The sequence below is a fragment of the Bubalus kerabau genome, chromosome X, assembly GCF_029407905.1.
Source record: "Bubalus kerabau isolate K-KA32 ecotype Philippines breed swamp buffalo chromosome X, PCC_UOA_SB_1v2, whole genome shotgun sequence".
Lineage (NCBI taxonomy): Eukaryota > Metazoa > Chordata > Mammalia > Artiodactyla > Bovidae > Bubalus > Bubalus kerabau.
The window spans coordinates 2055035-2068427 of NC_073647.1; the positions used below are offsets into that span (position 1 = coordinate 2055035).

Below are 13393 nucleotides of genomic sequence, written 5' to 3' on the forward strand. Positions count from 1 at the left end.
GCATGCAATCACAAGTATGTATTTTTCCTTTTCTTTATTGATATCTCTAGGAGTAGAGAACCACACAAATTGATAGCTAGAGGGGTCTCCAGTGATTGTCTTACTAACTCCTTCATTTTAGAGTGATAAAAGTTGAGACCCAGGAAGATTCACATTTAGTTAAATTTACATCGCCTGTTTGTGCATCTTGAATTAAGATTTCCTAATCCCTAAACTTGGAGAAGGAAATGGCAACCCACTCCAGTATTCTTGCCTGGAGAATCCCAGGGACAGAGAAGCCTGGTGGGCTGCCATCTATGGGGTCGCACAGAGTCAGACATGACTGAAGTGACTTAGCAGCAGCAGCAGCAGCAATCCCTAAACTAATAGTCTTTTATATAGCTGTGAGATGGGTAGGTATAGAGATGATAAGTATGTTTGGAATTAGGCAGCCTAGTTACATCATTCATGGTATGCATAGCATTCTTACACAACTGAGACCTGCCACACCACCTCCAGACTCCTTCACCCCACTCACATATGCATGCATAATGTATCAAGTCAAAGCAGCTGAGAGACTAACATAAGCATGTTGTTCATCTCTTAATATGGGTTGGCCAAAAAGTTCATTTGTGTTAGCCAACCTGATATGTAAAACTGCCTAAGAAATGAGTGCATCTTATTCCTCACATGATTTTCTTATCTTGTTGTTGTTTAGTCACTAAGTCATGTCTGACTCTGTGTGACCCCATAGACTGTAGTCCTCCAGGCTCTTCTGTCTATGGGATTTCCCAGGCAAGAATACTGGAGTGGGTTGCCATTTCCTTCTCCAGGGGATCTTCCCAACCCAGGAATGGAATCCGAGTCTCTTGCATATCCTGCACTGGCAGGCAGATTCTTTACTGCTGAGTCACCACTTAAATATAACCAATTGTTAAATGTATAAGTGAAATAACCATGATCTAGCTGTCTATCTATGCATCTATCTACCCATCTATTTATCCATCCATTTTACTTTCTACTGGCTTCCTGCCATTATAAAAGCAATTTAGTATAAAAATCATCTGCTGCTGCTACTGCTAAGTCATGTCAGTCGTGTCCAAATCTGTGCAACCCCATAGACGACAGCCCACTAGGCTCCCGTCCCTGGGATTCTCCAGGCAATAATACTGGAGTGGGTTGCCATTTTCTTCTCCAGTGCATGAAAGTGAAAAGTGAAAGTGAAGTCGCTCAGTCAAGTCTGACTCTTCACGACCCAATGGACTGTAGCCTACCAGGCTCCTCTGTCCATGGGATTTCCCAGGCAAGAGTACTGGAGTGGGTTGCCATTGCCTTCTCCTAATAATCATCTAATAGCAAGCTATATTCTGAAGACCTAGTAAATATTTATTTACTCCTAACAACTTTATTTCTATTAAAATTGGAAATAGATTACATACCTTTCAAGGAGAAAAGTATTGTTTTTAACTTCCACAAAAGAAACTGAGTATCAGTTTATATTTCTTTTCCATAAAAACATAATAGCTATCATTGAATATCCTATTAATTGCTTTGCATATGTTATCTCATTTAATTCTCACATCATTCTTAGGACACATAGTTATTACTACTATTATTATCATTATCATCTCCATTTTACAGATGAAACAGGCTTGAAAATGTTAAAATGAATCAAATTCAATGAAAGTGAGAGGTATTGGATTTAGACTTCATTCTTTTTGATTCCAGAGGTAGAACTGTTAAGCCACCATGTTAACACGGCCTGCCTTCCATTAACCAGTCATATTTCCAGAAAGACTAAAAATACACTTTTGCCTACTTATATGCCAACCCTATTATTTGAAGTCTCCATAATTAGATTTTTCTTCAGAGTACTGTTATATCTATAGAATTTCACTATTAAGATGGATTTACCTAGGTTAGTTTCTAAGACTAATTATTGCCCTTTAGCAAAGACATAGGAGGGGTAAATTGTGAAAGGGGGAAAGATAAAGGGGTTGAATTAGATGAAGAGTGTGAGCACTGCTTAAAGAGATAAGGCCAGCTGCATGGGGCTCTAATCAAAACATGGAATGAAGGAACTGGATGATTGAAAGTCAAAGTGAAGTCGCTCAGTCATGTCCGACACTTTGTGACCCCGTGGACTGTAGCCCACCAAGCTCCTCCATCCATGGGATTCTCCAGGCAAGAATACTGGAATGGGTTGCCATTTCCTTCTCCAGGGGATCTTCCCAACCCAGGGATTGAACCCCATATGTGGCAGAGGTGGGGATACAGATCAATGGGAAAGGGATGGACTATCCAGTTGATACAATTGATATCCAAATAATATAATGGATAATATCAATTATCTTCAATTGATATTTCATTTAGAAAACAATGTATTTGGATTTCTAATTTAATATGCATTAAATTCAATTTCAGGTGAATTGAACTTAAGGATATAAGCAGAACTAAGTCTTTTAGAAGAAAATATAGGATAGTAGCTTTATGACCTTGGGCTAAGGATTCTTTCTTTCAGTCAGAGAAATCAAGGACAATACATAAAAGCAAAGATAGATACCTTCAGCTACATTAAAACAAAATCTTTGGTTCATCAAAGGACACAATGTTAAGAGGGGGGGAAAAAGCCACAAATTGGGAGAAAAAATTAAGACGTATAACAGATAAAGGATTAGAATCTGACTACATAAAGAATTCCTAGAGGTCAAATAAGACAAATAACCCAACTAAAACACTGGCAAAATATGTGAACAGGAATTTCACAGAAAAAAAAAAAAAAAACTATAGAATATAAACAAACAAAAACATGCTAAGCCTTATAAATTATTTAAGGTTATCAACACTCATTTCACAGCCATTAGTTTGGACAGCATTCAAAATTCTGACTGATGTTAGCAAGGATGTGGGGGAGTGAGAACTCTCATACCATCTGGTGGGAGTGCAAACTGATACAACCACTTCAGAGAATAATTTGGCAATATTTAGTTGAATTGAAATTTCATATGGTTCAAATTGATAATGGATAAATCTCATATACTACTGAATGGAAAATGCAGGTTGTATTAGTTAACATGCATTAAGATAACTTTTCTATAAACTTAAAAACATGGAAGGCTAAATGCCATATTGTTTAGGATAGTAAAAATATGAAGAAAACCAGAGAAATGATAAACACAGTAGTCAGGATAGCAGTTACCACTGAAGTTGGAAGTGTGATATAATCAGGAAGGAGCACAGGTAGGATTTAATAGCCTAGCAACATTTTATTTCTTAAGCTCAGTAGTGGGTATTTAGGTGTTTGTTTTGTTTTTATAAGTTATTCACTTGTATATATGAAATATTTTATACAAATGAAAAATTAAGTGTGTGTTTTAAAATATTATTTTCTTTTATAGGTTTGGAAAGATGCTGCCACACAGATATTTTATTCTCTGTCAGTTGCCTGGGGTGGTCTGGTTGCCTTATCATCTTACAATAAGTTCAATAACAACTGCTACTCAGATGCCATTGTAGTTTGTGTGACAAATTGCCTTACTAGTGTGTTCGCTGGATTTGCTATTTTTTCTATATTGGGACACATGGCTCATATATCTGGAAAGGAAGTCACACAAGTTGTAAAATCAGGTATGTAATGCTATATATAACTTGTATATAGCTCATTTAAGAAACACTGATATACTTTATAGCAATTAAAGCACTCAAGATTTAGGGTATTTTTTCTTTCTCATTTCATCTTAAATAACTTGGTTGTTTTAACCATATAATAATTCTTAGATGATCTGAGAAACAAGACTATATTACAGAACAATTGTTTAAAGTTTTTTCCAAATTTTGTTTAGTGCTTAATATGAACTACTGTTAATATGAACTACTTACAGCACAATTGCAAGTATTAGGCATCACGCTATGCACTTTACATTATCTTCATCTGTGTGTATGTATATAAAGATACATACATATATACATACATGTGTGTATTAATATATATGAATATGTGAGAGAAACTATATATGAAAATTAATCCATGTACAATTACACTATTATATTTGAATTTTTAAAATGCACAAATGTCATATAGATTGAAACCCAACTGACTTTGCGTATACAGCTGTGTCCAGCTTTAAAGGAATCTGATTAATGAACGTCTTAACTTTAAAGACATTAACTAGAGATGCTTAATTATCCGCTTGGTGGCTCAGACGGTAAAGAATCCGCCTGCAATGCAAGAGACCTAGGTTCGATCCCTGGGTGGGGAAGATCCTCTCGAGAAGGGACTGGCTACCCACTCCAGTATTCTTGCCCAGAGAATTCTGTGTATAGAGGAGCCTGGCAGGCTACAGTCCATGGGGTCGCAAAGACACAACTGAGCAACTAACACTTTCACTTTTGAAGACTCTTAGGAACAGAAGTCTAGGGTTCTTTTAAGTCAGTTTTTCTTACTAAATTTCTACCTATTGTTAGTATCATTTGGTGGAGAGATTGATGAATGAGAATAGAATGTTGGGACTATAAAAGACTTTGGAGATCATGTAGTGTTCAGCTCCTCATTTACAGAGGACGGGACTGAGCATGGAAATGTTATGTCTTGCAGAAGATCAAAAATTAGGAAGTGATAGAGCCTAGGCTAGAAGCGAATTCTCCTGACGCCTAGGCCGGTCCCCTGGGAGGTTGGAGACACTTAAAATACTTAAACTAAGTATCATATAATATGATTTAAAAAATGTTAACAAGTGTCTCAAAAGACAACATACATCAAATAGAAAATAAGATTCAATTTATAGTTTTATTACATACAATCTTGAAGGTGTCCATATAATAATTTAAATAGCACTAAAATTATACCTGTTATCTTGTAATAACCTATAATGCAGTATAATGTGCAAAAATACAGAATCACTAATTGTATACCAAAACTAACAGAATATTGTTGTAAATCAATTATACTTCAATAAAAAATAAGTTGGTACCATACAGCTGTGAAATGTACAGTGAAAAAAATAAATGACACTACATATTGTGATATTGGGTAAACATTGGAAAGAGAGTTGACTGGAGTTTAAGACAGTTGTTCTTCATTAATTAAAAAAAAATAAAATCAGCCAAACATCAGTGATGTAGTTAAGATTTCTTATGTGAGAAATGTACCATTTACAAAATTTATCTCACTAGCTTAATTTACAACACGTTTATATTATCATATTATAGAACAACCTACATAAACACTTTTAAAAAGTGATAGTGAAACAGTTGCTAAAGAATGTATATTATCCATTGGATTGCCAAATTGAGATTTTTCTAGTATCTTACTTTGAAAAATGTTCAAATATGTGAATTTCTTTATTTTTCTTTAACTTAATTTAAATTAAAATTCCATTAATTTTTCCTAGGTTTTGATTTGGCATTCATTGCCTATCCAGAAGCTTTAGCTCAACTCCCAGGTGGGCCATTTTGGTCCGTATTATTTTTTTTCATGCTTTTGACTTTGGGTCTTGACTCTCAGTTCGCTTCCATTGGTAAGTAATACTCCCAATGTTAACATACCCCTCTTATATTTTACTCTATTTCAAAACATCATTTTCTTACCCTTGTTGCCCCTGTCTAGCTTTTACTCTAAGAATGATCTTTCTGAAAATTCTTTTTAACTTAAATTTTAAATATGGAAAAATACAATGTACTCAAGTATCAGATACTTGAAAGGAACAGACATTAATATTTTATGTTTGCTTCAGACATTTTTTTATAAAAATAAACTGTTACAGATAAATTTGAAGTCCTTTATGTTTCTTTGCCTAATACAATTCACATTTCTTCCTTCCTAGAAAGCAACTGTCACCATGGATTATATATGTTCTTTGTGTACATTGTATATATATATCCATAAATAAGATAAAATTTTTAAATTTTCACATAAATGTGAAGTTTCATAGCATACATACCATTCTGACAGTTGCTTTCTATATGTATTATGAATCCATGTTGATACACAGACATGTGTTAGTTGCTTAGTCATGTCCAACTCTTTGCTACTCTCTGTGCATGGACTTAGCCTGCCAGGCTCCTCTGTCCATAGAATTCTCCAGGCAAGAATACTGGAGTGGGTAGCCATTCACTTCTCCAGGGGCTCTTCCCAGCCCAGGGATCGAACCCGAGTCTCCTGCATTGCAGGAAGATTCTTTACCATCTGAGTCACCAAGTTAATTCACAATCTGTTACCATAATTATGGGCATTTGAATTATTTCCAATTTTTTTTAATTAATTTAATTGGAGGCTAATTACAATATTGTAGTGGTTACACGCACTGCTGCAGTAATTATTCTTATATATGGTTCTCTTTACACATAGGAATTTTCCCTAGGGTTCAGTTCAATTCAGTCGCTCAGTCCTATCTGACTCTTTAAAACCCCATGAACTGCAGCATGCCAGGCCTCCCTTTCCATCACCAACTCCCAGAGTCCACCCAAACCCATGTCCATTGAGTCAGTGATGCCATCCAACCATCTCATCTTCTGTCGTCCTCTTCTCCTCTTGCCCTAGGGTACACAACTAAAAATTCTGAAACAGTTTTTGTCATATCACACTGTTACATAAAACATTTTAATAATTTATAGGATAAAGTCCAGCCTCCTCCAGTTGACTTTCAAAGCCCTCCAAAAATTTCAAACATGTTTCTTAATCCTTTACTCATATATCCTTCTACTTTTAACCAGTACCCTGTTTCATGAACATATTTACTTCTTAAACCTAGAAGGCCTTTCTGTGAATTCACCTTATTTAAAAGTTCTACTAAAATTCTTCCTTCCCTATAACCCTCTTTCAAACTTCTTCAGCCCTTGGGAAACTATTACCTTATAATTGCTACCAATGAAAAACCTTATAAAACAGACTAAAAACAACAAATAGAGCTGTATTTGATTTTTTTTTGATCAGAACTGATGAGTGGTGACTGCCAGGAGAAAGGACCCTATGGATTTTTAAAAGCAAGAAGTTGGGCCCAGAGTATATTCTCAACATATATTTGTAAATTTGATTAATAGAAGTTGATTTCTATGATTCAAATTATTGGCAAATGAGTTGACATGTCATTTTTTTTCCTTCTGAAGAAACGATTACCACGACAATTCAAGATTTATTTCCCAAAGTGATGAAGAAAATGAGGGCTCCCATAACTTTGGGTTGCTGCTTGGTTTTGTTTTTCCTTGGCCTCATCTGTGTGACTCAGGTATACTACAGTATTTTTCCATAGACAAAATATTAGTTGGAACGTACTTTATAATCTAAATGAGGAAGCCATGGTTTAAGAGCATGTTTAGTACAGACTTCAAGATTTTCTGAGTTTTAACCCAGATTCTTTCCCCATCATAACACAATTTCAATAGCATGTATAATTTGGTGGGGGGAGCCCAATAGTGGACAATTTCCCCAATTACAATAAAGTTACAGACTTTGTAGGCTCTAACTTCTTTGTAGGCTGTAATATAGTCTATATTTCTTGGCAACTACAAAAGAGCACACTACCTTTCATTTTTATAATCAACTATTCTAAATGCTTATTTTTTTAATAGGGACTCATAGAATAAAAGGTACAGCCTGTTTGAGATATGTAAAGGCCCATTTGTGTTTACATTTGAAACATTCCCTTTTACATTTTGGCAGAGGTGAAACCAAGGAGCATATGTTAAAATCAAATTAGTAGATTCAATCTGAGTACCTCATCAATCATAAAAGTAATTAAAACTATATTTAAAAGTAACTGACATTTTTTTTGGTAGGCTGGAATATACTGGGTTAATCTGATTGACCACTTCTGTGCTGGATGGGGCATTTTGATTGCAGCTATACTGGAAATAATAGGAGTCATCTGGATTTATGGTAAATAGTGACTACAGAATGATCTACACATTTTATTAAAATGACTTAGTTTTATTCCTTTTCATTATATTTACTATAATAATTAAGTATAATATACTGGGCAAAAATTTATTATGAATAAAATGTAGTTAAAGGTATTATATGCTTCATTGCTATAGTATAGGAAAATGTTTAGACATAGAAAGATAACTTAAAAAAAAAAAAAGAAAGATAACTTAGAGCCAGAATGATTAATGAATGAAAGTATGAGTAAGGGCTGAATGCACTCTTTATTGCTGTTTTTAGGAGGGAACAGGTTTATTGACGATATAGAAATGATGATTGGAGCAAAAAGGTGGATATTCTGGCTATGGTGGAGAACTTGCTGGTTTGTCATTACGCCTATCCTATTAATGGTAAGTATTAACATGGGTGAATCTGGTATCAATAATATATATATTTAAACACTTGTAAGGTAAAATTGAATTATTTACATTAAATACAATAAAGAAAATTAATATCATTTTAAAATCAATGATTTTCAACTTTTCATGACTGGTGCCTACAAGTTGCTGAAATTACAGTACCCTTCTTTGTTGCATTATTTCTGAGGCCATAGGCTTAAACATTTACTATTTGAGACTTAAAGATATCCTAAAAAGTACCTAGGACAAGATACTTAAAAATTATCAATACAATAAATTTTTAAAAACCAGTCATTTGCTCATTCTGTAAAAAATATGCTGAGCCACCTACAATGTTCTTAACCTCTCTGTTTAAGACCCAGTCTCTGCCTTCAAGGAATTCAATCTAAATATACTAACTGCTTAGTTAACTAAGTTTTCTCAGTTATTAATGCATGTTTTTATGGGAAGTAGTATCTGAAATTACAAAAACTCACGTGCGTCAATAGAGGCAATAGTTTGTTAAAAATTAGTGCGATTTAGGAGCTGAAGGGAGAAGGACATGGCAACCCACTCCAGGATTCTTGCCTAGAGAATCCCGGGGACAGAGGAGCCTGCTGGGCTGCTGTCCATGGGGTCGCACAGAGTCGGAAATGACTGAAGTGACTTAGCAGCAGCAGCAGCTGAAGGAAAGCAAAAAATAAATTTAAATAACAGTTCAGGACAGTAAAAGGCTGAATGCCAAGTAAACACTTTATGGGACAGAAAATTACTATGGGCTAGAGATAATGGTGGGGGTGGGGCAGGGGGAAACTTTATTGAGGATGAGTTTTGGTTCTCATTGCCTCCATGCTTCAATGATTTCCCTAGAAAAGGGTATTATGTTAATTTGATCTACACTTTATTTTAGAGGGTGTTTTTAATATTTGGCTTTGACAGTGCTACTAAATATTGTTTTCCTCATTTGACAAGTTTCCATAATAAAATAAGCCCTTTCTCAACTTAGAAAATCTAACTAGACATTTTAGCCAGCTAATGTCATTGATTTCTAGGTTTGACAACTGGATTTACTTTAAAATGCAAAGGTATTAAATATTAAATGATATACATTATCATCTATTTTGTATAAAGTCATACATATTAGACTCCTATCCCTCATCCACTCTTGTAATTATATGAAATTATAGTAATTGTGAAATAATCTTAGTATAATGACATTAAAGGAATTTTTGTGTGTTTTTTTCATTTTGTTTGCTTTACAGATTTCTATATAATTAGTTTTAATACTGCAACAGTCTAGTAGGGTTTTTTTTTAAACACTTTTTAAAAAACTTGGCCTTAAAATGTTTTAATCTTTAAGGTTCACTGTGTTACCCAAACATCTTTTTTGTTTTTCAATAAGAAAGTGCTTTGGTAACTATGTACCCATGTGTGAATTGCCTGTATGTTTTGGGTGTGGAGTAAGGGGTACTCTGTGTAGTGGGAAATAAATAGAAACTACTGCTAAGCAAGGCACAAGGCATGTTCACTAAAATGTATCTTACATTCTCATTGAACTAACTGATATGCTGGCTAGCTTACAGGACAGAATGCATGCATGCTAAGTCACTTCAGTCATGTCTGACTCTTTGCGACCCCATGGACTATAGGCCACCAGGCTCCTCTGTCTATGGAATTCTCCAAACAAGAACACTGGAGTGGGTTGCCATATTTCCTCCTCCAGATAGCACAGAATAAAATCATGCTATTATAAGTGAAAGTTCAATAATATAAATTTCAGATACTATTTTACTTTCAACAGATATACTTTATGGTAAAGTATTTTACTGAAATACGTGTTGTACAAGTATCTGCATCAATGCTAATTTTTGTAAGACAAATACAAGTTATTTAGATTGGTTCATTTAGAATTTGATTTTCTGGCTAGTTACCTGATTATCTTAGTCACCTTGAATGTATTTTCATCTTAATTGTTTTTGATAAGTTATTTCTAAGGAATGGAATACAACTGCTAATAAATAGTACAACTAAAACCATTAATGCAATAAAGTCTAATTTTTACCATTTTCTTTTCATATTTTACTTTCACAGTCAATCTTGATCTGGTCAGTGATACAGTTTCGTAGACCTAAGTATGGCCAAATTCCATACCCTAACTGGGGAGTTGCTCTAGGCTGGTGTATGATTACTTTCTGCATTATCTGGATTCCAATCATGGCTATCATAAACATAATTCAAGCTAAAGGAAACATCTTTCAAGTAAGCATGTTAATATTATTTATACTTTATAATATAAAGTATTATCAAAATGAAGGTTAATATGAGATTTTGAACATGAGATCAAATCAATCACTCTTTCCCTCAGGTAACTTTTATACCTGATACAATTTATCTGTTACTATGTGTATAACATTGTATTATACTAGATGTATATTTTTGTGTCTCCATGTACTAGACTATAAGCTTCTTTAAGAAGGGGTCTTGTCTTGATTGCTGTTATATCCTCAGGCCCTATTAAAATGCTTAGCACATAAAAGTTATGGTATCTTGATGCTAGGGGTAAAGAACCCGCCTGCCAACTCAGGAGACAGGAAACGCGGGTTTTATCCCTGGGTCGGGAAGATCCCCTGGAGAAGGAAGTGGCAACCCACTCCAGTATTCTTGCCTGGAGAATCCTATGGATAGAAGAGTCTGGCAGGTTACAGTCCATAGGGTTGCAAAAGAGTTGGACATGATTGAGAGACTGAATTGAACTGAGATGACACAAAGCAACTGACCTTTTTCCTTTATAATTTTCACTTTTAAAACTTCATCTGGTTATAATACATACTATAATAGCATGTTAAAACTGGAATAAGTCTGGTAAATTACCTTGAACCAAATCTAGACCCTGAGTTATCCCTCTTTCGTGGAGGCCTAAGGGAATGGAGTTGATTATATCTCAGTAGGACAATGTCTAGGTAGGCTCAGAAGTCAGACTGGATTCAAGATTTAGGTCAGTGTTTAGTGGATCTAGATGAATGGCTTTTCCCTTTGATTCTTGAAACTTTCCAGTCATACACTGGTTTAGATCCTAACTTAACCCTTACTCTAAAGCCAGGATAGAAATTCAATGAAAGTATGTGAAGTGATACTGTTGCCTGAATGGGTTCACACACTTCCTTTTGAGCTCATTTACATACTCAGTTATTTTGGCTTTGTAGTTAACACAGTTCTATTAACAATCAGTTAAATTTGAGTATCATTTTTTTCTGTAGACAATTAAGAATTTAGATGATCACTTTTTTACTTTTCTATGTTCTTATTTCATTTTGGTTAGCAAGAAGACATAACAGTCTATAATGATTTTTTTTTTTTTTTTTTTTTTTTTGCTTCTCAGCGCATTGCAACCTGCTGCAGACCAGCTGCTAACTGGGGGCCATACTTGGAAAAACATCGTGGGGAAAGATATGAAAACATGTCAGATTCTAAAAAAGAGACTAACCATGAAATATCTAATATTAGTGACAGCAGAAAACCAGAATGAGATCTATGAGCTTTATAATTTCAACAGGAATGTAATACAAAAATGTGAAACTACTAATGTTTAGCAATGTGATTAATCTATCTGTTCACACATACATAGCTGCCTCTATTTCACAATAAAAATTTTGTATCACTACAATATTTTTATAATATACTGAAGGCTTTATTTTGAGCTGATTATTTAGAAAATAGTTATATTTTCTATTATAAAAGTTTTTAAATACTATTTGCTTATATTTCTTAGCATACAATGTTTCTTTCCCATAAATCTGGGGAAAATAAATATATTTAAAAGAAAGTGGTAAAATTGAAAATTAGGAATGCCATACATATATGTATATAAGGAAAAAATGAACTATGTATATGAAGACTATTGCTTAATATCTTTGATTCATGTCTAAAAACTTCATGCCTTCATAGTTCACTTTTTTAAGGTGAACTTAGTAGTTATATTCTTTATTTACAAATAGTGAAATAAGACAGAAAACTATGGCCAGTAAGTGATAAATCTAGAATATGGAATCCAGAAGCTTTGATTATTTCTTTCCCCATAAAATGTGTTCTGTAGGTTATGGTTGGAATAAATACATGATCCATCTAATTTCTACTGTGTTTCACAAAATTTAAAGTAGTTCATTATACACCCTGAAGTCTAATTTCAAATAGAACATAGAACAAAATACTAATGAGGAAATGGCTTCAATCAAATCTAAGATCTTATGATTGTAATATATAGTTAATAGATAAGTAGAATGATTTTGTTTTACTTGAATAAGTTACTATTTACAGGTGATAACTTATTTACATACTTATGGGAGATAAACTTGTGAAACTTGTCAAGAATGAGGGCAGCCAAGTTAGAAAGTCCTATGTGCCAATTTCTTTACAAAAGATATTGAAAACATCATATCATTAATAGATTTATACACTGATTATATATCATTTACAACTGGTTTAACATCACAATCTAGGATTACCAAACTATGTAAGAAACTTTTCAGTTATTCTTAAGGTTCTTAACATAGGCTTCAGAGACTGTATGAGGCTGAAATTACATGTAATATTTTTCTACATGTATGTGTATATGCATTTTTTCTACTGCAAGAGTCCATATTTTTCATCAGAATATCAAAAGAAATCTGTGACTCTAAAATATGTTTAAGAACCACATATACTACTGCTTTTTGTTCTTGTCAAATGATGAATAAAAGAATAAATTTAAGCATTATAAATTCTTACACATTTTAAATTCCTTTTCCTTTTGATTGAAGATTAAATGAGTAAGGGATTAAGGTTTTCCTTTAATTTATACTGGTAACTTATTTTGGGGGCAGGGGGCATGAAGTTAGGTAGATAGTTAGGCCTGTAATTAAACAATCTCAGTGAATTATGTGTGTGTGTGTGTGTGTGTGTGTGTATATATATATATATATATATATATATATAATGAACTTGTGTTAGATATTTTGAGGATTTTCTTTGAGGCTTCTCTGGTAGTTCAGATGGTAAAGCATCTGCCTGCAATGCAGGAGAACTGGGTTCAATCCCTGGGTCAAGAAGATCCCCTGGAGAAGGGAATGGCTACACACTCCAGTATTCTTGCCTGGAGAATTCCATGGACAGAGGAGGCTGG

General features: G+C 34.0%; 1 protein-coding gene across 1 annotated transcript in view; it reads left to right on the plus strand.

Annotated features, from left to right (window-relative positions):
- SLC6A14 (solute carrier family 6 member 14) overlaps window positions 1-12937 on the plus strand; it is a 36711-nt gene extending 23774 nt beyond the window's left edge. The window contains exons 9-15 of the mRNA XM_055564643.1: window positions 3378-3606; window positions 5370-5495; window positions 7084-7202; window positions 7753-7852; window positions 8138-8247; window positions 10327-10494; window positions 11615-12937. Of these exons, the coding sequence (XP_055420618.1) occupies window positions 3378-3606; window positions 5370-5495; window positions 7084-7202; window positions 7753-7852; window positions 8138-8247; window positions 10327-10494; window positions 11615-11761 (999 nt within the window). The 3' untranslated portion in view covers window positions 11762-12937. The remainder of the gene's footprint in view (window positions 1-3377; window positions 3607-5369; window positions 5496-7083; window positions 7203-7752; window positions 7853-8137; window positions 8248-10326; window positions 10495-11614) is intronic.
- Window positions 12938-13393: the final 456 nt, after the last annotated feature.